Here is a 27,800-nt window from a genome sequence, read left to right on the forward strand (position 1 = left end):
TAAAGGAATTCTGATTCAAATAAAGAAGAGGAAACGTATACAGTTTTGCAAATATGAATCTAAAAGACACACAAAAAAAAAGATTGTCGTCACCACCTCTGCAAATGAAAGAGTATGAGAAGAGGAGTTCAATTTTAATTCAATGCCAAGACGTGTCACTTTATAAACAGAGCTTGTGATTTCCTCATTTGTTGCCGTCAAATGCTGCAGCCACCTTACAAAACATGTCAAGCTCTGCCTGCACTGCTCTGAGAACGCGTTGCACTGGGAGATGTGACCCACTTGCAATAAAGTGCATTGAGAGTTCAGTTCTCATGGTAGATGAGAAGCGATGTCGGGCAAGCACAGCTGAGAGATTGTCATCACAGTATAGCTGAAGAAAAAACTAACGTGACATGAACTAGTTCTCTGAAGGGGGGAGAAGGGAAATCAAAAGAGGGTAGGGTGACAGAATAATTGTCAAGACAACAAAGGGGGGAAAGTGTTGGTCCTATAGTCTCTGTGTCAAGTCAGGAATGTCACAGTTGAGCACAGTGCTTTATGGGTAGGGTAGTTCATTAAGGGTTAAGGATGTGTTGTCATAGACTTCAGCCAGGCACCCAGCTCTGGTTGCTGTGGGCTTGTTGTGGACCAGTCAGACCGCTCATCCCCATCCCCATGCCCATGGTCACACCCATGCCCATACCCATGCCGATGCCCACCCCCTGGGCAAGGGAGCAGTCAAAGTTAAAGTCCATCTCCTCCGCAGAGTCCATAATGTCATGGAGGAGGATGGACTCCACGTCGCAGTCCAAGCTACCGTGGAACATGTCAATGTCCAGGTCCGCTGGTAGTCTCTCGTGGGGGAGAGGTTGGTGATAGCCATGGTAGTTGCTACCAACACAACCGTTACCAATCCCCTGGCCATGATGGTATGGTCCGTTAGTCATGCCTTGGTGTTGTGGGTCTGGGTAATGGTTGTGACGGGGGTGTGGGGCGGTGGCCAAGTGGCAGGAGTCCTGGGGCATGCCGAGCATACCTGCTGGGTTTGGGGGGAGGGTGGTCGTGGCCGGGAGGTGGGCATGTGAAGGGGGGCTGTACAGGTAGGGGGCTTTGTGGTTGTAGGTCTGCAGCTGATTGCTGTTTCCGCGGGGGGTGAGGGCCACAGCCCGGGGCGGTGTGTGGTTATGGCTCTGGTTGAGGTTGTGACCGTTGTGAGCGAGGCTGTGAGGTGAGTTGTGGTTGTGGTTAGTGACATTGTTGTGGTTATGACTACTCGTATGGCTGTGAGTTCTGTTATGGCTATGAGCAGAGCTGTGATTATGAGGTCCATTGTGGCTGTGGCCATTGTGGGGGCCAGGGTGGTGGCTGTGATGGTTGGAGCCTACTCCATTACTCGTTTGACCCATCATAGGATGGCTTTCCCTCTCCTGTCCCAGCATCATGTCCTTGGAACAGTACTGCTGCCTTGCTGGAACTCCTGTTAGCAGACTCTGCAGGGCGTTGGTGCTGGAGTAAGCCCGCATGGTTCCAGAGAAACTTGCCGGCTTGTTCTCCTGAATGGTCTGCATGGGTGAGTGGTGGCGTAGCATCCCCATGCCTGTTGCACCATAGACGCCTGCACCATAGGGGCTCTGACCCTTCACTCCCGAGCTGTAGTGGTAGACGGGGGTTTGGTGCTTATGCCTGCCAACAGCTGAATGCTGCTGATGTTGCGATGGGTGATGATGATGGTAACTATCCTCCATCAGTTGCTCATCCAGGCGGATGGCACCTGTCAAGTTAGCTAGCTGGGGCAGCTGCTCGAGTGGAGGACAGAGATTTCCTGCCCCCCTGGACGGAGAGTGGGCACTGGTCGGTGAGGGATAGAGATGGGGGGAGGTGGAACAGGACAGGCCGCTCTCCTCTGGTTCCTCTGGCTCTCCTTCTGCGAGGATGGGTGACAGACGGCCGCTCAGTGTGGATGCTGAAGAACTAGCCCTGGAATGGAGGTCCGTCCAAGCATCAAACTCTCCGTCTGTCCCACATGAACCCCCAGTTGCTGGGAGGCCTTTCCGGGGTGGGCTGCCATGGTCGGGGGAGCCCTGAAGCCCAACGACAACAGACCCCGCTCCTATCCCAGGACGGCCAACCCTTTTGCCTCGGACGCGGCCTTTGCTCTTTAGGTATTTGGTGCTGTTGTCCATGGAGACTGCTCGCCGGCGGGGAGACTTGCCCATCTTCCCTCCATCCGGGTTCAGCATCCACCAAGAACTCTTCCCTGTTCCCTCATTCTGTACCCTGATAAAACGTGTGTGGAGGGATAGGTTGTGACGGATGGAGTTCTGCAAAGAGATAAGAGAGACACACACAGTGAGGGAGCGATCAAATTAAATACAAATCACTTATCATTTGTACATAAAGCACTTTTCTGAGGTAAGCACTTCAAATAAGACACATTAGCATAAGATTCATATAAAATGTTCCAGAGGAATATAGGATTTTTTGACATCAAACGTAAAAATCAATAATGCACACAAACATACTTATAAATCATTCAGTCTTTACATGCTCAGTCATAGAGAAATGTGCCAAATTATCGGGTCTCTTCCACGTCTATTATTAAATATACAAAACACACAGAATTGTATGCACAGCCCTCTATGCAATCACTGTCAACTGGAGTCAGAAAATTGGGTGTGCATTTAAAAACACAGACATGTATGACGGAAAGCTGCAGCTGGCACCAGCGCGACCCTGTCAACCTCAACCAACCTGAAACGACCCGAGACTCGATTATGAGACACACTCCTTATGTACGTCAATCCTCCCACTTTCATTTCCATCAATCCATCTGTCCTCCTCTACTTCTCCTTTCAGCCGGGCTGATGTAAGCTGCTGTGGTTGGGCGTACTGTATGTTTGAAGTCGGTGCCAGTCTGGCTTAGTGCCAGCCCTATCTCTTTTGCTCTCGTAGGTTGAATGGGGGGATGTATTGGAAGAATGAGCCGGGAGCAAGGAAGGCTAATGGATGTATCCCACCTTCCGACAGCTACCTTCACTCCCTATCTCCCTTCCTTCCCTTGTTCTGTCTTTATCATGATCGCTTTTTCTCCTTTGTCACGGAGTACTACATATTTTCTATTTTTCTTATTTCACACACCTCTTTGCACACAACAGTCATTTTCCACTTCTGCTTTCAATCTCTGTGCCTTCAATTATACAGCGTGTCACCAATTACTTTCCCATTATCCTCTACACTGGCATTACAGTCACTGACTCAGTAATTCGAAAGATATAGTGTCTTTTTATTATCATTTTACTATCATTTATCTCAAGGGTTGCTGAATGCTTAAGGTTCCCGGTGTGCAACAGTCTGTTGTTGCAATTCTGCTCTTTGTTGTGCGTGAGGCTTTTTGACGCTCATGCAGGAAAAATATCAAATCAAAAGCACCTCCCGTGGTTCGGGAATATACTGGGACAAAAGATTGTTTCAGATTGAGGGGTACTTCTACCATCTCCATTATGTTGCGGATTATTTGTATTCACACGGAATTGCACGGCGGGGAAACAAATAAATCAAATTGCGGCAGAGAACACATAAATGGGAGGCGAACTGAATTCAGGTGATCTGTGAATGCCTCCTTGGGTTATCTCGCTGTGACACCTCCGGCATTGGGTAGCCATGGCAACCGGGTAAACGTGCAACTGCAGAACTATATCATATTGTGTTGCGAGTCAATAGATGGAGAGATGGAGGGAGAGTGGGGGATGGGGGAAAAGGATGCAAGAGGAGGCGGTTGTTTGATGCTGCTGCTCCAACACTAAACAGCCTTTCATCTCGGCAGTGCAGGTCCGCAGGGGATGCCCGCTCCCTGCTTCTGACGGCTTCTCTACGTGCCGCACCAACTCCCCGTCTCACCCTGGCTGGATCATCCACCCATCATACCACTCCAAATCATCCCCATCAAGTCCTGTACATGCCTGAATTAAAACATATGTAAGCTTTCCACAGCGGCCAGTCGTAAATGGGGCATCTTTTAGAGAGCTGAACCACTTCATGCTGCCACTCTGTGTGACCTGTCTGATTCAAATCGCAATTTATCCCCGTATGAGGGACGAGCGGCCCCATTGAACTTGGAAGGATTTGTCATCATCCCAAACCCTCTTTATCTGATGAATCCACCTGCCACAGAGATTTGAGAGATTTCAGACTGCGGCCAGCCACGGCATCATCATCCTCGTCATCACTAGACGCTGGCTTCCTGTCGTGTAGTTTTCCACCACATGTTATTCTTTGTCATCCTGTTTGTGAGTTTTACGATCTAATAATAGCTCAGGTTGCAAGGTGTTCCACTGTGGGTGTGGTTCTGTCCGCCTCCTGTTCCATGAGTCTGAGTCAGGGGCAATTTGGCCAGCCTATGGCCCTCACGCCCCCGAAACAAGCAGTCACCGCTAATCCCCCTCCATCCCCGAGTAATCCCAGACAATCCTGGGCTAATCCCAAGTTGATTCAGGGGCACTCCCAGCTGGGTGTCTCACACAGAGCCATGCCAGGTCACCACGGACACAGCGGGCAGGCCGGATATGCTATGATCCAATAGTAGTACAGCATAAGGGAAGTTGAAGATGTGGGAAATAGGGACGCTATAAACCCCTTATGGATGTAGGGTTAAACCATTCCTGATGTTAGCGTGTGCATATTTTAGTAGATTTTTTTTCAAAATGTTAACTACAATTTTGATGCCTCCATCGAATCAACTACCTTTACCCTGTGTTCTGTCCTTGAGGGTTGGCTTTGCCACATTTCTGCCCCTGCGGGTTGAATAGAATAAAATTGAAAACTTTATTATGTATTAAATATTCATAAAATGGAAATTCTCTTTCAGCCCCCTGGCTTGCTGAGGCAGACGGATGAAGCCCACAGAAACATACAATGACAGAGAGGAACACACACATCACACGCCTGGGTCCAGGAAGCTGCTTCCTATTCAAATCATACCCCTTTAATACAATGGGCCTAGTGGAGAGGGTTCTAAATAATGAATGAACCGCTGGCTGGGTTTATGCAGAGAGATGCATTGCATGGTCCCATAATACTGAGAAGAACAGACAGAGTCATAAGTAGAGGTTTGACTTCTTTGTTTTGTTTTCAGGGACATTTACCCTCATCTAAGTCTCTAAACACAACTCAATCAGGCTGAAAGGGGTTAACCTGGACATAAAGTTAAAGAGGATAAGGGGAAGAGTTTATGGACCAATCAAGCCAATTAAGGTGAACAAGGTTCTCTTGGTTGCAGGAAAAACAATCAGCTTGGGTTCAACTCTCATTAAGACCTAAAAATCCTTATAGCTGATTTAGATATTTAGACAACGGACAACAAGCCGCAGGACAGCCCTCTTTGTCCACAGATTAAAAGCTTCGGCTCTTTTTGAACAAATCTGACTTGTTGACAATTTTTTTTCTATAACAGGTGGACTTAGTACAGAGAGGTTTCTTTTAATGGCTTAAGAAAGGAGACAGAATCAGACAGGAATTTCTTGATGATTGCCCAATTTTAATGGATGATCAGATTCATCGATAAGAATCTCTGAAAGAACCACCTATATGGTGCTGCTAACTCTTAAAATACCAATCAATTGTTCTACTGTTTCCCCTCCCTTCTCTCATGCAAACTCAGTTTGATTCAGGGACTGGAGAGGCCCCTTTAATGTTGGTAATCAATGAAGTTTAATGGCTATCAGGGCTGAGGCTTAGCACACATCAAAGTCCGTCTGCCTTCATGACCCAGCTCTATTATAGAGGCCAATATGGGTGCTCAATATGCAATATCCCCACTTTTCCCTCAACAATCTTTAACTGCCATTGGCTTGTCAGTTTAGTGACAAGCCAGTGACACAAGTGCAGTGGCACTTGTGCATTTTGGCTAGTTTCCCAATGAGTCCCTCTGTTGCCTCTCATGTCAGTCAGGCATTATCATTGGGTATTTGAGTATGGGGGCAGGGGTCTGTATGTGCAGGGGTCTGTATGTCGGGCCCAATGGCTGAGCTTGGGTAACTTGACTGGCATGGGGGTAGATGTGCTTGAGGGGACGGCAGGAGGTGGAGGCTCCTTGGGGTAAAGGGTGGGAATATGGAGGTAAGAGAGGCCCTTCCACGCCACACAAAGGGGTGCCCTCAAAATGCCCCCCATCCCCTCCATTAGCCCCCCCATCAGAACCCATACCAGGGTTTTTCCCGCTCACATACATGCTCACACACAGAGAGGCGAGGAAACAGGTCAAATGGTTTATAGGATCCATCTTGTGGCGAATGTGCACTCATTCAAACAGAACTGAGTGACGAACTAAAGGACTGTGAGTGGGGTCTGGGAACCAGCAAAAAGAAACCACTCACCCGATTCAAACAACCTCAAGGGTGAAGCAGCGTGGTGCGCTTGCCCAGCTAAGAACACAGCAGCTGTTCTTGTAGTGGCACTGGGTAAAGCCGTTTGCCACACTCGACTGGTATTACCAAACCATTTCATGCAGAATGGAGCCATTATGTATTGTCAAAGGGTATCCCTCTATGGTGCACATTCATTTGATAAGCCTAAATCAAGGGGGAGTAACAGAAGCACTAACTGTGTTTATTGTGATGCTGTTTTTGCCTGTGCAGAAGGCAGGAGGGTTTAGGGGGAGGGGGAGGATTCAACACAAGCAGTTTTGTTCAGCACAGGAATGAGTTTTGTCAGCTAAGCCTGTCTCCAGGCTATTGGTGGAAATTAGCGCCGGCTAAATATTCGCTTTCCATGATTGATGTCACGGCTCGCGTTGTCCCTTTGAAGGGAAATAAAGAATTTAGAGCCATGTGGATTAATAGGGACAGGGTTGGGGAGTTTTGTGTGTCTGAGGGGGACTTGAAGAGGGACTGAAGGGCCTAATGGCTGCACAGATATGGCCCAATGGAGCCAAGACGATATGGTGTATGAGAGAGTGAGAGAAGACAAGTGAGACTATGACAGTGAGTACAAGAAAGAAAATTGGAAATTGTTTGTTTGTGTGTGTATGTGTGTAAGAGAGAGAGGGAGGGAGAGAGAAAGAGAATATGTGTGCGAGAGAGAAAAAGAGAGATGTAGCCATTTGCCTGTGAAGCCCGAAGTCAGATGATTAAAATCCCTTTAGGAGGCTTCTTTAAGAGAGACAGATGGGCAGACGGGCCTGTTTTTGGAATGCAATCAAATTGAAAAGATTAAAAAGGAGTCTCTTTTATTAGGAGGTGAGAAACAGTTACTTCTCTGCCACATGCCATCATCGCCTCCACAGCAGTGGTCACGACTGCATTGGCATGCAAGGCACATTACAGCTCTTGTTGGAGAAGAAATAAACCTGGGATTAAGAATTGTACCTCAGTTTATAACTGTGGGGTCTCTCAAGGATTGGCAGCATTTCTAATTTCTTATTGGATAAATATGATTTACAGGAAAGAGACAAAAACTTCAGGCTATGATTTCTTCAAGAATCATTACAGTTAGAGCCTTAAGTGAACCGGGTTAACTCAATCTTTTCCCCCAATATTTGTCCTATTATGGCCAAAACTTTCACTTGATCTCAATGCCGAATCTGAACAGGTACAATTCAAATGTGAATTCCCTCGGCTGCGATTGTACTTGAATAGACCGAGTATGCACAGTAGAGCGATTCAAGCACTGTGAAAGGTGCTCTGTATTCGACCCTATTATTCCACAACACTGCAGGAGTGCCATTTATAAAAAGGTTTAAAATGGAAAGCAAGTGTGTGGTAGTGTGTCTGGTAGCCTCAGATCAGGAAGTGGCTGTGGAGAGGGGTGTAATGGAGTTGGTAGGGGATTCCTGCCTGACTGTGCACTAATTGCATCCAATGGCTTGCGAGTCATCAGCCGTGCCCACTCTGGCGCCAAGGGAAGGGTTGGCATCGGGGGCAGGGTGTGGGATAGAGAAGGGCTGCTGCAGCTTTGGAGGGTAAAAATAGCTGCTAACAGATTAGTGGAGCATCTGAGACCCGGACAGGGGATCGGAAAATCCGTTCGCCTGATGCCAGGGACAGCTGAGTGTTTCCGGTGGGCGCAAAGGGGACACAATCTGGGCATCACGTCTGACACCCACGCACGAAACGGGGGAGCCTCAGAACGGGTGTGAGCACATGGGTGTGGTTTTCTACTTGGACCTGCAAGGTAGGAAGAGCTCACGCCCTCCCACTGAGGATTCACACAACAGGTGTTTGGGCTTGGCCACCTGTGGGGCCGGCCGCCTGCTCGCACTTCACACCTCGTCTAGGGAGCAAACTAACATTTTCCACTGGGCCTGCCATGCTTTTTGTTAAACACCAACACGTTTCTGGAGAGGCTTTTACAGCTATTTTTACAAGATCTGCATGATATATGCATGTGCAAGCGTGCACAAGTCAATCTGCATTAATGCGAGCGCCTGTGTGTCTATATTTGTGTATCAGCCCATTTAATAGCCAACAGGCACAGTGTGGATTTGATTATATTGAAACCTCCCTCTGCTGTATACAAAGAAACTGTCGGTGGAATCAATGCAGGCCCAGGTTTTTTTTTCACACTTTGCCTCCACATAATCTCATTCATAACAATGAGAATCTCATTTCCCACATTCTAAAGGTCAGTGCACACTTCTGATCACACTTTAATAAACATCATTCTCAGCGTTTAATTTAATTTCAGCAGAGCAGGAAACTCATACGCAGCCATGCAAAATTCATCAGATCGTCCCTTTAATTGTTTCGCTTTCACACTACAGAGAAGAATGACCACAATCACGGGAAAGAAAGAAATAAGGCACAAAGATGCAGAAACAAGCACACATCTGCAGAACACACACACCCACCCACACACACACACACACACACACATCCAAACAGAGAAGACAGTCAAGTGCCAGTTTTTGTTACGTTTTAATAAAATAAGCTTCAGGATTTTTTCTTGGCTCAGCACCAACTCGTCGCTCCACATCTCTTTGTCATCACATATTTTAACTCTCTCCGAAATTGGCAAACTGTACCAAACAAACATTTCCCCCCACACACACACCTATGCACACACTCTCTCACTCTGTCACACAAGTACATTGCGCACACATGCCAACATGACACAAAGCCTGGCACACCGGGCACACTCGTTACCGCAATGCCAAGCTACCAGTTGCTAAGGAGACCTGTGGGAGAGGGAGGGTTCCTTGTTGTTGCCATAGCAGCCGGCTCGCTCCCTGCCAACCCTCTCCCTCAGGGAGAAACAAGGCGAGAGGTGGGGGGTGAAGTGGGTAGAGGTAGGGGGCAGCGGTTTAATAGGGCTATGAGGTGCAGAGGAACTTCATTAGCCATCAGTGTGCGTCGCACCAGCCGCTGCTTCCCATGAATGCAGACCCACATGCAGCACTTCAGCCCGCAGACTCCCACTTACTCACGCACAGCCCATAGACTTCCACTTATTCACACACCTATACGGGGACAGATGAAGAATGGCATGCTCTGAATGAAAAGCGGGGAGTTGGCAGTGAGGGTCGAGTATATGCGTAGGAGGGGGTTGAGAGGGCAGAGGTGGGTGAAGGATGGGGGAACAAAGGAGAGTTAGAAAGAGTCGTGGATGTGGGGGCCCGCTTGAAATAGTGCTACACTCTTAGGTTCTTAGGGAGTTAAGGCTGCATGAAAGCAGTTCCCTCTGTAACTGCGCCCCCTCCTTTCCAACCTTGACCTTCAGCTACAGCCTCGATTTTTCAAACAATAGAATAGCTCCGTATAGCCAAATACTTATGGCACACTGTACATACTGTATGATTTTTCTGTTGAACATTCAAGTGCACGACAAAGCAATGGTTCCTCTGTATAGCCCTTGGAGCTATTAAAAGCCTACTGGAAGTTGCTTTCTGATAACAATATTCTCCTGTACCATGTCCATTGTAAAGAATACAAATTTGATTTTTTTTAAAACTACATTTGCCATTATAGATTGCTTTCTAAAAGTTTGTTACACACACTTAAATTCCAAAGTACAGTCAGAAGCTCTGCTTGGTTGCATATTGACATATCCTTCAGTTTGTGTTGTCAGATTAAAAATAATAATTTGATTGTGACTGCTATGAACACCACGCTCCTGTAAGATTGACAAGCTTTTGCAAACACAGCCAAGGCGCCTCATCTCAGCCAACGAATGTCCCCGTGATACTAAAGTTGTATTAAATAAATGTAACTGTCAATAAATGTATTGGTTTCACAATAAAATGTTTTTTAATTGTCTTAATGTGGCAGCCCAAAAGCATTAGATAATAGACACCAAATGATGAGCATCATCCAAACACTTGGAAGGAAAATCTTCAACTTCAGGTGTTTCTCACTTTGATTTTGATGGAAGAAAAAACACAGAGAAAAAGGGATTTTAAAACCAATATGTACTAAAAAATAAGATGAAGTAAGGTAGTGGATTATTTATTTATTTTTATCAACAAAACAGTCCTGACAAACTTGAACAGACTGGGAAAAATCTGACTGTGTATCAACAGTTTCACCCAAAAGTGGCATTAATTTTGTACTGCAGTTCTACTTTAATTGCTAACCATTATAAATGCTTAATTTATTTCACAAATGACATGACAATTACATGCACGAGAAGAAATGACTGCTTTGGTTGACAAAAAAGGAAAGGAACTCCAGAAAACAGAACTAGATTTTTATTTCTTTTCAAAGAGATTGGCTACTGGTGCTCGAAAGCGCTGCCTCGGCTCAGATCTCATCTAGAGAGAAAAAGATGTGTTTCAAAAGAATCCACGTTAGTGTGGACATGACCTCCAAACAGGATGCTTGTGAAATCATTGAGAAGCGAGCTCGACTCCTGCTGTGGGGTCAAAGTGAAATCTGTATTCAGGAGCAGAGCCTGTGTTATTGACTGCCTGATAACCCACGATGCTCCTGGCTGCCTCAAATTCTCATACTTTAAGTACCAGTGTATAGTATGAACAAGGGGACGGTATTGATTGGGCCTGAATGAACTCTGTGAGGTTATATACGGTTAAGAAAACCACTCACCACCCCCCTAAAACCTCTCTTACCCCAACCAGAGCTTAATCGGGGGCTCATGAGGAGAGAAAATGCAAGATAGCAAGTGAAAGACACTACTGTCAAACTGAGAGGAATGAGGATATGGGGGGGGGGGGGGGGGGGGACAACACAAGACAGGATTTACCCCTCCTCCATCCCTCCTTTCTCCGTTTTCTGAAACAAAAAGAGCCCAATTAAGTCAGTTTGAGTTAGGGTCTTGTGTGTGTGTGTGTGTGTGTGGGGGGGGGGGGGGGAACATGTATCCAGATCATGTTGTGTGTGTGTGTGCAATAAATAGAAATAGGGGGCCAATGCAATGTAAGTTGTCTGAGAGAGGGGCGAGGGGGGGGGCGTTGGGAAGAAAGGGGATGGGTGAAGCTCTCTCTCTCTCTCTCTCTCTCTTTAGCCTAAGAGGGCCAAACTTGCTCTCAGCTCCTCGACGGGAGACGCTGAAATATTAATCGCCACGCTCCAGCCGCAGACTAGTGAACACAATCGCTTCAAACTCCCACCCTAATGAGTGTGTTCATGAATGGCTAATGTGCACAGATGGGGGGCTGATGACTGGATAGTTGCATCGGCGGGGTGAGGGAGGGAGAGGAAGAAGGGGGAAAGTGAACTTTTGGCGGGGCGGCGGTGAGGGTGTGCAGAGGCATGCCATGACCTTTTAAGATCCTCCTGAAAACTTAATTAAGACTAGCCCCGCGCTACTCTCTCTCACGCACACACCCTCAATCCTGCATGCCTGCACACACACACATAAAAAAAATCTCTATGATCCCTCTTTCTCAACCTCCCTCTTCCAAGTGCATGCTGCTTGTTTACCCCCTTGCCCTTTGCACACCTCCCACTGAGCAGTAGATTTCTGTTTCTAAAACAAAAATAACTCATGCAGGAACACATCAATTTCTTGGTCATGTTAAAACACATATCCAGAGATAAACAAAAAACACAAGTCGACATTAAAACTGCAGAACCAGGTATGTCGTTCCTTGCCCCCTGCGTGGAAACATCTCAGAAAGAGGATGGAACAAATCCACAGGGCTCTGAAGAGCAAGGTGAAGAGATCCTAAACTGGTTGATATGGCGGGGCGTGTATAGGCCAAGGCGCTCTCTCCACTGGAGCTTGTTCTTTGAAAATAGTAATGCTTCACATGCATCTTTTATAGCTGAATCTGACCTCTTCCCTCACCCCTGGGATACATTTTACCACGGCATCCTCCTCATCGTCGTCATTCCAGGTACTGACGTCAGACACATTTTGATAACATGTGGAGGAACACAGAAATGCGGGTTAACGCGTCCTCCATGCACTCTCCATTAACATAGAGGCCACCTACGGATTAAGTGCATTCAGCGTGCAGACGCATATACACACACACACACACACACACACACACACACACACACACACACACACACACACACACACACACACACACGCACGCACACACACACACGCACACACACACACACACACACACACACACACACACACACACACACACACACACACACACACACACACGCAGATGCAAACACTCACAGCATCTAATTAGAGGAGTGAGATGCTGTGACCTAATTCCTAATCTCGCCTCGGCAGTAAGGATCGGCGCCTATGCGGGGATCGGTTGGATTAGGGCGGGAAAGTGGAAGGTGCCTCATGGAAAAAAGTATAGGAATGGAGAGAGGGGAGTAAATGAGGAGACAGGATTTAGGTGGCAAAGGCTAAGACAACTATGACACCATTATGTGCAGCTAAATTTGACGCGTGACACTAATGTGCATCACGTAATACAATGCTCAACATGCACTTCCCCTCAAAATGAACTTTTGTTTTAGGACATTATGAAACTGCAGAATCTACATGTTGGCCATTGAAACTTTTTGACTTTTTGTTGACTATTTATTAGAGTTTAAACCTAGTTTCCTCAAAATAAACTTGAAAATGATCAAATCTTCAACATAATTCTGTTATCTATGCCAAATCATTTACTTACTGCTCATGCAACCTTACATTAATGTATGCAAAATGATTTGTTTAACACTAAATAGAGCATTTTCTTGAGATGTTTTCAACTAATCTGTATTCTTCCCTCAAAATCAGCTAAAGGTGATATAAAAAAGTAAGCTCGAACATAACAAATATATATCAAGTACTTTAAATATATAGAGAATAAAATAGTTATTTAGTAGTAAAGTTGTTATTACTTCTATTACTTACCTACAAATGTCCATTCCCTAGGATTGCCCCATGCATTTTAGGCCACACAGACTTGAAAACTAGCCGCAGCACAACAAGCTGCTTTCACTCTCCCTCCCCCTCCCACTCTTATCCCCCATCTAACTGCCTTTCGTGCCAACACACTGTAGGCGTAATAGAGGGAAACCAGTGGAGGTACTGAGAGGGAAATTAACCTTTTGGAAGGGACTGCTTTGGCAATGCTTTCTGTGATATAGGAGTTCAAGATTGTACTCTGCTGTCAACAGGATGCTACAGTGCATTTATCATCCTTTGGGGTAATTCTGTCATCTGAATTTTAAAATAAAGTGGATTTCATATGCAGTATACATCAAATCTTCCACGTTGATGCTGTACCTGCAGAGACAAAATGATACCAGTTCCATGTAGCCTTGCATATCTCTGCAAAAGGCAAAACTTCAAAATCAATTTTCAACTGTCTTCTCATTCTCATCATCGCCGCTTTCACTAATACATTTGTCATCAAGCTCACGGGCCAAAATACAGACTGGTAGCATCATTATCGAGCTAGCTGTACCCTGTGATTACCTCGATAGCCCAAGTCTATCCATCACATAAAAATTCCTGAGGACAGATGCAGCTGGATGGAGGCATATTTACAGTAAGTGCGTGACTGTGAGCACAGCGGATGGGTTATGTGATGGTTACATACACACACACACACACACACACACACACACACACACACACACACACACACACACACACCTGTCACCAGCTTTGCATGGAGCTGTTACATGTATGGGAGAGAGTGCTACACTTCTGTATGTTATTTGTGTGTGTGTGTGTGTGTGTGTGTGTGTGTGTGTGTGTGTGTGTGTGTGTGTGTGTGTGTGTGTGTGTGTGTGTGTGTGTGTGTGTGTGTGTGTCACAGCACTCCTGGAAGGGGGGTGCAGCCTTTTCCGCCTGAGTGCGACTGTCAGCGGGCATCACTCAGCCTGGCAGTGTGGCAGGACGCGGGGATCATTAGTGGACGTGAAGGGAGTGAGAGAGGGAGCAGAAAGGAGGAGAGTAAAGGAGGAAAGGGGGAGAGAGGGGCAGTGACTGTGTGAGTCGGGCCGCGCGTCTTAATATCCGTCTTGAGAGCATTACACACACAGCAGTGCACTTTCCTCTCAGTCACGCAATCGCCCCACCACGAAGACCCCCCTCCTCTGTCATTTTTCTCCCCTCTGTCACTCTCCCTCCCTGCATCCATCTAACCCCCTTTCACCCTGCATATCTGATTGACCCTCTCTGTCCCTCCCCATATCTCTCAAGCCATGGCCTCACTTAAGCACAGTGCGTTGCAGCTTTTCATTTCCCCAGCTCCAGATTTATCCATCCTGCTTCTCCTCTCCGCTTACATCTTTCCATTTCAGCCCATTGCTTCCATTTTCACCCACTCTGCATCGCACAGGCCCTCTTCTCCCTCGTACTGAGCATCATTGCAAGTTGACCTACTCTTTACCGCAGCAAGGTGAAACAACTGTTCTACACATGTGAGACAAAAGCTCTTTTCACGTGCTTCCTTACGCAGTCTGTCTCAGCACTTCATCCCCTGCAAGCTGCTCGTGCCAAGCCTTTACTCCTTCAACCATCAGCTTATTCCTTTGTACATTTGCCCATCAATCCATCTATTCATCTGACAATTTGTATCAGTATGCTTCATGTCCACAGTCAACCGTGCACCACATGACCGTCAGCGTTTCTCCATCATTCCCTTCCCCAACTCCCTCTCTTTAGTCAGGGTGATCCCTCTGATCTGCGCTGTGACCTGTGCTGCTGAATACCACAATCAAACATGCCTGACATTTAACAAACAGAACAGCTTCCACAGAGATAGTTGTGTTAGCACAAGTGCTAATACTCCCTATAGTTTGCTTACTCAGTATGTTCAGGGATCCATCTGTTTGCTGTACTGTCGTAGCATTTATCAAACACAGATTAGGCCCGTTCGCTAATATATTTGTCCCAGTGAAACATTTGTGAGCTTGGTTTTGGCACCTGCAGTGAGTGAGTAGTTTAGAAAATGCCCTGCTTTCTGGACAGATGCCAGCTCTGTTTAACAGGTTTTAGATTGTGTGGAGCCAAAAATGAAACTTGCATGTGAGCGTTTGCCCAAGGAACACATGACCCATCAGGTGCAACAGTGGATGGAGGGGTAGCTTCAGGGCAAAAAAGGCCATTGAAGCCTTCTAAAAAGTGGTACAAATGACCCCGTTTTTGGATGCTTGCATAAGGGCTTTGTCCTTATATTTTCTTCATTCATGCACTAAACAATAATCTAATAATGAACATAATAGATGGATTACTTTTATATCCACCAGAGGATTTGGCATTCCAACGTATTTAATGATCTTCATGGTCAAACGAGGTGAAAAGCTCCAAACTATAGTTTCCACTCCCTAATCATAAACAGGTACAATAATAAGCCCATCAACGTCTATCCTTGTATCTTTTTCTCACAAACACACATACAGAATCCCTTGCATGAATTACAACATCTTCATAATCCCGGTTCCAGATAACACAGCACTGAAAATGTACAAAGAAAGCTCCGCCAATCACACACAGCCTTGACCCTCTTGCACCTCCGTGGCTCTCATTTAGATCTCTCCCCGGCCGCTCTTTGGGCATGGATCACTTGTAAGGATTTGAGAAAAGACTTTGCTAAGCTGATTGCTAAAGGGGAGGGGGCAAATTACCCTTGCACAACCACGTAAAAACCTTCTTGGGTCATGATTTGCCTTATGTAATAGATTGTGTGTATGTGTGTGTGTGTGTGTGTGTGTGTGTGTGTGTGTGTGTGTGTGTGTGTGTGTGTGTGTGTGTGTGTGTGTGTGTGTGTGTGTGTGTGTGTGTGTGTGTGTGTGTGTGTGTGTGTGTGTGTGTGTGTGTGTTCCCGAAATACCACTCCCCACCCCCCTGCAGATCCTACCCTACGCCATTTATCCATTTTGCACTAATTGAGGGATCTTTTTTCGGAAGCTGTTATTGCACGCATTTAATTATTTATTTTGACGGGAAGCAATCTGGTGGCTAGTGAAGGGATCGTTTGTGTGTGTGTGTGTGTGTGTGTGTGTGTGTATGTGTGTGTGTGTGTTTGAGTGAGAGAAAGTGAGAGTGAGATTGAGACAGGTGCAAGACTGGGTCAGTGTAGCTTTTTGGGTAAATTTGTGTGAGGGTAGAGCTACTGTAAGCTAACTGTACTGGGGTTTTTCTCCATGTATGAACAGCAAATAAGAACTTTACTGTATTTGTGTGCATATGCGCGTGTGTTTTGCATCACAGAGTGCACGGCTTTCTGAGTGCAATGGGAGTGCACTAATGGACGCACACTTGAGCTGAAAAGTGCAGAGCGTGGCTGAAGTGCAGCCAAGTCTGGCTTCCAGTCCTGCTTGGATGCCCTATAATCTACTCTCCACTATTCCAGCTCTCTTTCCTCTGCCTCTCCATTTTCCTCACGTCCGTCTCCTTGTCTTTCTATCTCAGTCTCTCTATCAGTTTAATATTTTCATCCCGTTTTCATTGTCTGAGTGGGCTGCCCCTTCTCCCTGCTGTCTTCCTATTAAATCTCTTCATCCGGGTTCGGAAAATGAAGAGACGTGGATCAGAATCGTCGCGGGCTGGCCGCTGACTTTCCTTTACTCCCTGCTGTGCAGTGAAGAGAATGAAATAAGGGAAGAGGACATGCAGCCACCAGTAGTCTTGACCTTTATCAAGCTGTAGTGCCTGAGGCAGGCTGATGAGACATTAAGAAAATGACTGAGCAATATTAACCCCTACTCACTGACACACGTGGCACACTGTCTGGTCTGAACAATAGCTCTCTTGCCCATTTCCTTGGCCAGTTCTTCCTGACACTAAGGATATGCTAAAGACAAATGATCAAACTGGGAGTAACACTTATGCATTCTGCGTCACGTCACTTTAGAAAGAAAAGAATGGCAAGACGGGCCGGCCTGCCTGCTCAGATTGTTTAACTGTGATTGATCCCTTGTCGAGCCCCGGTTTCCCAGCACTCCCGTGAATGCCAAGTCCTGTTGAGAATTGATGCTTCATTATAAACCAACCTTACAAGTTCTTGAAATAATGCATCAGCATCTGAGTGAAAGCTGGACCTGCGAGAGCCAGATGTTAACCCTGACGGCTGCAGTCCCAGCAAAGCTACACTTCTAATGATAGATTGTTTCCCTGCTCCCTCTTCTTCTTCTGCTTTTCTCTTTTGTGCCAGTGTGCACGTCTGAGTGACTGGCGCATGTGCATGTGTGGCCATCCTTCTACTCCAGTCAATCAATGAGCAGAGACAATTCCCCGAGTGACATTTACGGAGAAGAAAGAGAGCCATTTATCACTTTAGTTTTGGGATAATAAAGGAATGACTGAATGAGCCAGTGTGTGTGTGTGTGTGTGTGTGTGTGTGTGTGTGTGTGTGTGTGTGTGTGTGTGTGTGTATAATGTGTGTGTGAGGGAAAGCAGGCAACAGAGAGAGGGAGCGCTAAAGATGAAAAGGGGATTTCAAAAGCACATGAAAGGAGCAGGAGAAATGAGCGAGGGAAGAGGCAAATGAGTGATAAAAAGGCTACTTTGTGAGGAGGACTGAGAGTGTGAAATAGAACAAGTGAGGAGAGAAGAGAAGGCCGTGAGTGACTGACAGTGAGAAAGAGAACACGAGGAAGAAGGGTATGAAAAAAAGCCTTGGGTATGGAAAGAAAAAAGGCAGAGAGACAGGGGAGGGGATAGAAAAAGGCTCTGGGCACAGAGAGAAAAAACGAAGGAGAAAGACTGGGAAGAGACGGAGATGAAAAAAAAGTGTCCAAGAGAAAGTGAGAAAGGGGGAGAGGAGACAGAGTGAGGCAGACGTGTTGGGTTCATTCCGGGCTATGAGCAGACTCGGAGTTCAGACCTCACACGGTCAGCATACTAAACACCGGACCCAGAGTCCTGACCCAGATTCAAGGCAGTGACATACCAATCCAATTGGGGAGAATTTCACCCCCCTGTCTGAGCATATCTCCCCCTCAAAACACAGACTCCCCTTCCCCCCTCAACCCCAGCTGGTCACCTCATAACCCAACAACCTCGCCCTAGTCCTGTAACCTCCCCACACATATGCTGGCTCCCACACAGATTTGCTCACACATGGGTTGTTCAACACATACAAATGCACACATCCAGGCAGAGCCATACATGTACAGTGATTTCTACCCAAGGTCAGAGTGCTTTTAATAGCTCAGGTGAGCAGACATTACAGCTCAGCGGGGTTCCTGACCAGCCACTACCCGAGGTGACCTCCACAGATCCATCCATCAGCCGCGGACGCATGGCACAGCCGCAGCATATCCACCAGCTATTAGCATAACAAGCATCTTTCTCTTGAACATAACTCTCGCTACTCCTCCCCTCCGCTGCCCTCCTTCGTTTTCCATCTACCTGCTCCGATCAGTCAACGTTAACTACATTTTCTTTTGTGAGCCGGCTCCCTCCATCACTTGCCGGGACCGCCAAGCTCAGGTAAACTGATAGACGGCCTCTCGTACGCTCTCCTTTCCCCTCCCACAATCCTTTGGCTCATGACAGCGGCTTGATGGACTGGCAGACAGGAACGAGAGACCCGGGCGTGGCTGCCAGGAAGTGTCCGGAGATGGAGCGTTGTGAAATACACCGTTTAGCCGTGCATACATCATCTCTTTCACAGGGACAGAAATGCTTGCAAGTAAACACACACATTTACACACATGCGCACGGCCATCAATCCCTTGCATACAGGAAGAGATATCCGACCAAGAGAAAAATTGAATTAGGAAATATGGGCACCGTGATTTGTGGAAATCGAGTTTTGTGGCCGGGAGAGAAATACAGCTTGGAGCACACTTCATCTTATAGCGAGAGCAAAGAGGAAGAAGCATCTGTGTTGTTTATCTAAAGCCCCATCTAGTTACAATGGGCTTATTTGAAATATTCATATACATGTATGACAAGATCAGGCCCATTATGTAGCTCTCTCGGTGGGGCTTCAGTGAATTCATTGAATGGAAACCCATCAGTCAGTGTAAATTATGAAGACAAGATACATTACATAAGCCAATAGATGATCGTGAAGAGGAGTATTATTGTAGCCTAATATCAATCATGACAACACACGTTCTATAGTGTCATCAGTATGATAATATGCTATAGGCTATTTCAAGGATAAACTTGCCATTATAATATATCACAAAGCATATACCCACAGCAAAACACATTAGGCTTTCTGTAGTGTGCATCATCATAAGGCATTATATGGCTTTATGTTCGAGATGGATCTGCAAGAACACAAATCGTGCTTCAGTCATAATGAGCCATGAATCATACAATCTACAAGGGCTGCCATTCTTTCTTTAGCAATAAACGTTAATTTTATGTTTAATCGTTGACAGACTCAGAAGACTTTGAAGGAAATATGCTAAAATATTACATTTATTATTATATTTAACCAAGAAAAGCAACATCTGGGAGGCTGAAAATAACATATTTTGGTATTTTTCTCTGATAAAATGGCTAAAGACATTCCTAGATTAACGAAATATCAATACATTTTTCTGCTGATCAACAAATATGATTAATTAATCTGGTATTTCATCCCTACAACCAACCAAATCATGGAATAAATGACGTCTTTGTTGGCCTACAACACCAAAAATTCCATAGTGATGCCCAAACAGTGCACGTGTCTGCATCTAATCAGAAATATATGAGGCACATCTTTAAGTACAAAGAAAATAGCATGTTTCATAGTGCTTTACGGCTGTTAAAGGTGTACGCTAGCATGGACAAGGCTAGCCTGAGGCCATCTTGCTGTGATAGGGGTGAGTACTGAAGGCAGAGGAGAACAGAGTGGAGCAGAGCAGGCCCTGTAGTTGTGGAGAAAAAGACAGAGAGAGTCGACCCAGCGTGACTACCGCCTGCCTGAGTGGAGCAGCCTGCCTGCAATTAAGGTGGAATCAGGGAGAAATCTGCGCTGCCTTGATAATGAGCCTCGTCTGAATTATTAACGAGAGCTGTTCCCCCGGGACCCGGGCTCCCACTGAGCCCATCAACCCCCCCCAACACACCCACATGCACACCCAGACACACATTCATACACTGATGCAGGGAAAAAGGGAGAGAAATGCAGTCATAAACCTCCACTCACACACACGACGGCAATCGCACATTATGCACATTGACACAGATGAGCAACAAGCATGCTGCTACACACGGAAACCAAAATTTCAAGCACCACGAGGTCTAACACATTTTATTCACACGCTGTAGTGAATATCCAAAGCCATTTACAACATTTGCAATACAAATAACAGTTCCCTGGGACAAAATAACTTGCTATCAGATTGAAACTGACAGACTTTTCTCTGTATTAAAATAAGCTACTTCTACACGACACTCGACGGAATTTGAGAAATTTCACATACATAATGCAGAAAGAACCCTTGATGTGTGTGAATCCTGTCCATTTAGCTTACTGTACTGATCAGGCATGATGACAATGGGCATTTTCATGACCAAATTATATTTAGAAATTGAGAAAAAAGGAACAAGCAAGTCATTATGAGTCATTTATGGCCTATTAGTCATTTTGTAAATGATTTATGTTTATGAATAAAGAATGCTTTATTGGAAGCAATGTAATCTGGAAGTAATATTACTATTAACTCAGCTGACAAAGATGTGTGATTGTTCCCTCTAAACTAGCAGAATATGAGCAATGCATGGAGTTTTTATTAGTAAGGCTACAAGTCACAGGGGCACTGGTGTCAACAGGATCTGGCTTGATGGTTAACTTAGCGAGAACACAGGGACTTTTACTCTCATTTTATTGAAATGTGGGCATTGTTGCTGTATGCCTCAAGCTCTAGACATACAGTATAGACCAATCAATAGGAGAAGACCAAGTTTCATTAACATGGAAAATAAAAAGAGATGTTCTAATCACCCAGCACTGGTGTAATCCCCCCCCCTCTCTCCTTCCCATCATCTCCATGACATCCCTTACACAGCCTCAGAGAGAAACACACACCACATTCTGTCCCTGCAGCTGTGAGCGGTTTTGCCAAAAAATCCGCGGGCGCTTACCAAACACAGCCACGCCTTCCAAATGAGCCAATCGCCGCGAGTCAGACAGGTTTCAAAACAAATCAGACAGCAAAACAGCACCGCAAACACTCGCTTCCGCTCTCGGTCAGCCCCCTCCTCTCCCAAAATAAATGGTTCACCCCACCCAAGAACAGAGTGTTCCTCCATGGGTGGTTCGAGGAGGCACAAGTGTGTTGTGTATTTCTGTGCAAATGTGACTGTGTGTGTGTGTGTGTGTGTGTGTGTGTGTGTGTGTGTGTGTGTGTGTGTGTGTGTGTGTGTGTGTGTGTGTGTGTGTGTGTGTGTGTGTGTGTGTGTGTGTGTGTGTGTGTGTGTGTGTGTGTGTGTGCATGAGCCAGAGGGGAATAGAGGAAACCATCACCCTAAATAGTGCAATGGGAAAAGAATGAGAAATTATCATTCTCTTCAGTTTATGGAAACTAAATTAAGTGAAAGGAGGCTTTAATAATCTGAGAAATGTCACTAAATGGCTCTAAAAAAATAAATGTGCAGAGCCATGAGTAACAAGCATGGTAAGAAATGCTTCAACAGCTGAAGTTCAGTTCGGCTGAGAAGAGCATCCAAATGATTCAACCCTGTCAAATTGGGAACTTGACGGTCTCATCCTATATTCTGCTCCAAAAGACCCAGTAGCTGAGAGGAGTCGAGCTGAGGAAAATACAGCATTGTTATCCCATTATCTCGGAGATAATGTGAGATATGAGATTTCTCTTAGATGAGAGGAGGCCCACTGCTTAAGGCAGTCTAGATTACTGGCAGGAGACTGATGCCAAAGCTCTCTTGAGAAAGACTCCTCACCTCAATTGGCCCTTGTGCCAAAGACTGCTAAGACAGTAAAAATGTATGGAATGTCTATTAGATGGATGGATTGAGAGAGAAAGGCGGGGAGATAAAAGAGGAGATAACAGCGGTGTCTGCCTGATAAAATGATATGATAGAGCAAAGTAATATCTAAGGCAAAATGATATTGTTTTTCATATTAGTGTCTCCTGATTGCTGTCTTGCATATTTGAATGTGTGCCCATGCTTTGGTAATTTGCATGTACATTAATCATTTTCAGTGATAAATGAACTGCCACGGCTGCCTGGCGGCTGCAAAAGGGAGAGAGTGGTGAGACCGGGCTTCTTGGCATCAGAAACCCAGCACAACCCGAATATACAGCATGAACCCAACCTGGCTACGGCTGCACGAGCCAAGGGGAGATGTAAGGTGCTCATAATCCTGGACCATAAATCTGTCCAGCATGCATCATATGCTCTCATTTTCTGAGTGTGTGAATGTGTGTCTGTCGCACTCTTAAATTACTCTGCTCCCCTGAGCCAAAACGGAGGATAAAATATGAATCAGCTGAAGTCTAGGATACTTTCCAGTCTCTCCAGACTCCCCAACCATCAACAAGCAACACAAGCATGTATTTCCACACACACACACACACACACACACACACACACACACACACACACACACACACACACACACACACACACACACACACACACACACACACACACACACACACACACACACACACACACACACACACACACACACACACACACACACACACACACACACACACACACACACACAGTTTCAAGTCTTTCCACTTCATGCTAAGCTTCTGTCAAACACGCTCTCTGCTGCAGCGATTTGACATTCATATCCCTCACATTTGACAAGTGTTTCTCCACTGCAGCTGCCGTAGCCCGTGCATAGTGACAGGATTACGAGACTCTGTCTGTCTTCTTACCTATAAATCAATTAGATAAAGTGATATGATCCGGCTCTGTTATAAAAACTACTACCTATGAAGACAGGGGTTATGTGATTATTTTATGTGATTAGACTTTACCTACCTAGGGATACATCTTTTCTTTCACATCCCTTTCTTTCCTCACGCACTGTCCTCCCCTCTTCTCTGCAGTATGTCCCATATTTGTCACTAACATTTTATTTAGTTCGATTTTATCAGATTTCTGACCTATGACCTTTTGCCCTGCTGACCCTGCACACTGCACTACCAAAGTACACTTTCTAAATAACAGTCTAGTTGTCATAGATTAAAGTGTCTGAGTGACTGCCTGACTAGCTTTTGCCGACCTGCTGCGCAATCCCCTGGCATCCAACTGCCCAATCCCCAGAAAAAGCCCTGTAAACACACGCAGGGGAAACTACGTGTGGTACAATAAAGCGGGTAGAAACAGACACACACTTCACTGTTGCACTGTAGTTGCAATTGCTGAAAACATCATGTGAGGATATCTTAGATGTGCATCATCTATTCCTATTTAAATAAACATAATGCATGAAAGCATAAGTGAATTATGGATTCCTTTATCCCATAACTTCCCACACGGACATACACAAAAAAGAAACCCCCCTGAGCGTAACAATGGCAGCATCTAACCCCCTTGAAGTTAATGAACTTCTAGGCGCCTACAGGGCATTCCCTGCACCAAGTTGCCTTAAAACCCCACCATTAGAGGCATTATGAAGTCAAGAGCGAGACTACGCAGCATTCTCTGCAGTGACATGCTGTCAGACCAATCAGCGGGCCCAAACACACATGTCTAAAGAAGTAGACAGCCCCTCCCCCTGCACTAGCCCCCACAAAGAAGCACACAACACTCCCAACCCTGATGCTTTGTTGCAATCGACATGTGCTTCGCCCGCGCACAAATGCAGTATATATCCACATGTATGAGTAGATATTTTTAGATATAATTAGCCAGAAAGATATAAAAATATGGGCCTTTAAAAACAATCACTAACTTCACAGCATCAATCAAATGTTGGATCAGCTTCTAGTTTAAGAACACTGGGAAATAAAGGCTTGTAAACTTGCCTTACATCTACAGTGCTGTGATGGTAAAAAGGTATCCTAGGGTTCACAAGTCCAATGTATACTTCCTTCCATGGGGAGGTGATTAGAAAGCCATGACCTCAGAATACCGCGTCTTTCCTAGAAATCAGAAGCCATTAGGTATTTATAGGAGCTTAATGGCACTATCTAGGTGTACCGGCTGTCTAGCACCAAGCCATCAACCCCAACCCCCTGCCTGCCCGCCTCCTACGCAAACTGCCAAGCTATACCACTTAATTTCATTTCGTTTCATCATCAGCTTACCAACAATTCTTTTATCTTTTTATTTCTCCCTTTGCCTGCCACAACAACAAAATAAATACACACTGGTTTGCATCAAATGCTTTGCTCGTGCGTTATATTTCTGATTGAGATGAAAATGTAGTGAATTATACAAGTAATGTTTTCCAACTCCCAAATGCTGCTGTCAAATAGAATGGCCTGATATGATTGTTGTGAGAGTAGAGCACCTGTGTTGGGGGGAGGTGGGGTAATTTAGGGTCCTGGGCTCATGGATTTAATCTGAACATCTTTTTATATATACCCCGTCAAACTTGCTTTTTTTAGCTGACTTTACATGCTATCCGACTGTTAATCTCTTATAAAAGAGATGTTTGTGTGTCCACGCCCTCTATTCCTACCAAGCTTCATGAAATAGCTACATGCACATTTTGTCACACTCCCAAAGGGCTTCATTATGTATTCCAAGTCCTGCAAATTAAAATGGGTGTCTCATTTGATGAACCAAGTTCAATTAAAAGTTGAACACATTTATTGCAGGAGCCAAGGTAGGCAGTTGCATCAGAAATGAGGGTTTCACTGTACATGCACGCATGCTGCTGGATGAACATTTCCATATGCAGTTTGTTTGGTTCCAGTAAGCAAGTTACACATGTGATTCCTAAGTGTATGTTTACATCACAATTCTGTCTCTAACCAAAACCAGGTCAGTCCTGTTACTGACATTATGGCTGCCTGCTTTAAACGACTTACCTAATGCCCCGTCATTACCTGGAATGGGCCCCATGTCTCGCCTGTGGCCTTAAATAGCCCTGGACCTCAGGCTGCCACGCTTAACCCCCCCCTAATTTGCCGTTTCATAAATAGCAAACTAGGATTTTGGCACTAAAGATAAAGTGGCCATGTGGTTGAAGATTCTTGGTGCAACTGCTGGGCTAATGAAACAGACCTGGAGGCACACCTTAGGAGAGTTCACTTTAACGGAAAGGATTCAAATGTGTCAGTCAAGTGCTTCAGATTAGGGCTCAATGCCAAGCTGTGAGATAAAGTATGTTTGCAACAGCAACAAGTTTTACCTTGATGTCTTTGGAAAGGCCAAAAATATGCACCATGTTGGACCGATCCTATTATTTTGGTCTTTGATCTATGATATTAAAAGTTCTGAGAAGGGAAAAATGATGTGATCTGCCAACTCTATAACTCAGGAACTAAGAATTTCATTTTTGCTATCAGCATCAACAGTCTATGCAATAATGTAAAGTCCTGTTTATTTGTTTCGCTTGAGTAAAACAAGATTCTGATGACAGACGAGGCATCTGCAAATAGCGACCATAGAGACACTAAGGTCTCAGCTCAGCAAAGGTGCAACATGAGGACATGCACTGCTGCCCTGCTGATCTCCCTGCCCCTTCTCCCTGTCCTCAGATGGCCATAATGAATAGAAACAAGATGAGGCTGGGAGCAGAGGCTGATAACATGGGCAAATGTCCAGGAGGTTATTCTAGGCTCTTAGCCAGACAGACAGTCGTGGTTGACTGTGGTCAATTGAACACCCTTCTGAATATTTACACTGTGGACAGCCGACCTGTGACTTCCTACTACTGAGTGTCCCACTACTGATGTGTTTTTAAACTGATAAGAATATTTGTGTTAAATGTACATTCTATAACTGCCTAATTTGTTCGCAGCAGATATGGCAATTAATCATTTGCAAATGCTGTGCTGTTATGGTGTAAGGATTTCATGCACTGCAACGGACGCTGTTGCCCATCATGAGCTGATCTGAGATGACCAAAGCCTTGTTACACATGCACAGCAAGTGACTACTCTCCAGTCTATTACATTCTGCCATCGATGCTCTACTACAATGACTGACGGCATTAATGAACTAAGACAAGATAACGCATGGCACCATTCATGCGTAACCTACACTGAATCCCATGGTGACATGTGTATGGCAAAGGGGTGAAAAAAAATCATAATGGCTTAACGATAATTCTACTAGACACTCTGTGATTAACACATCAAATCTACGTCATGTGTTTTACTCCTTACCTTCCAGCCAGCTGAGCTATTGCTGTCGCCCTTATCCTTGAAATAGGGCACATAACGGACCATCCAGTCGTATATCTGTGACAGCGTTAGTCTCTTTTCTGGGGTGCTCTCAATGGCGCGGGTAATGAGATCAGCGTAGGACTGGTTCCCCCACGCGTTCCGCCGCGAGGATTTGGCTTTGCGCAGCGGTCCGGTCACATCCAGCGCCGCGCCAACCAGGCATGGGTGCGTCGCGCCTGTGGGTGCTGGGGCACCGGCTGGATGCTTTAGCTCTCCCGGCGTTCCGCCTACGAGCCCCGCTATGCAAGCCGGGACGTCTTCTTGTTCTACCTTGATGTTGACCAGTGGAAGACCCCCGCTGACCTCGTTGCCTCCGGGGAAGTCCTCCGGGCAAGGCAGCGGCCAGGTGCACGAGCGAGGCCGGCTTTGCGGCTCGAAATCCGAATCAACCTGATGAGCGTCCAATTCGTCGTCCTCCATCATCAACATTTACCCTTCAGTTTAAAATGGAATAAATCAAATAAAGAACAAGGGAGGGAAATACCTCCGCGACCCCCGTATCCAACTGTCCTCAGCAGGCTTTCACTTCACGTTGAAATTCGTCTTGTAATGTATTGAGTTTACACTCTGAATCAATAAGAGGCAATCCAACGGAGTAAAAGGATCATGATGAATACAAGCAGAATCACTGCCTCGCGTGTAGAGATAAGAGAAGTAATAAAAGTAATAATAATTTCTCGTCCATTTTACCTGAAGTAAAAAACGGGGAATAAAATGCTTCTTATTTAACAGTCCATCCCAAGGCAGTCTATCTGAAACGCGTGTCAGAGCCAGTCATGGGGGTTTTTCAATCCAGTTGCAGCAACAGATGATATTTCAGATAAGCGTTATATTTGCCGAGCAGTCGTCGATAAATCCTCCACGACACAACAGGAAGAATGGGGAAAGAGAGGGAGAAATCACCAGAGCTGTGTTGAGTGCATCCACTGAGGCGATAATGCGTGATTACCGTGAATTATTAAATCTTCCAGTCTGCACGGATTAGGCTGGCAGCTACACATTCAAGTCCATTCAGCCTGAACAGCACCCAACTGTCTGCAATTATAATGAAGAGGCGTGCGCATGTGACGAATCGATAAATCCCCAGTCTGAAAATATAAAGAAAAATATAGTCCAGCGATCAAATTTCGTATCCACTTGTCAGGTTGATAAAAGAGTCCTTTATCACACCTCCTC

The 27,800-nt window shown here is 45.6% G+C and overlaps 1 protein-coding gene across 1 annotated transcript; it reads right to left on the reverse strand.

The window, feature by feature from the left end:
* LOC134861330 (forkhead box protein O3-like) lies at positions 1 to 27,800 on the reverse strand. The gene is made up of 2 exons (XM_063878443.1): positions 26,565 to 27,800; positions 1 to 2,303 (listed from the first exon to the last, which is right to left on the reverse strand). The coding sequence occupies exons 1-2, from the start codon at positions 27,051 to 27,053 to the stop codon at positions 588 to 590; spliced, it is 2,205 nt and encodes a 734-aa protein (XP_063734513.1). The 5' UTR covers positions 27,054 to 27,800; the 3' UTR covers positions 1 to 587.

The sequence above is a fragment of the Eleginops maclovinus genome, chromosome 3, assembly GCF_036324505.1.
Source record: "Eleginops maclovinus isolate JMC-PN-2008 ecotype Puerto Natales chromosome 3, JC_Emac_rtc_rv5, whole genome shotgun sequence".
Lineage (NCBI taxonomy): Eukaryota > Metazoa > Chordata > Actinopteri > Perciformes > Eleginopidae > Eleginops > Eleginops maclovinus.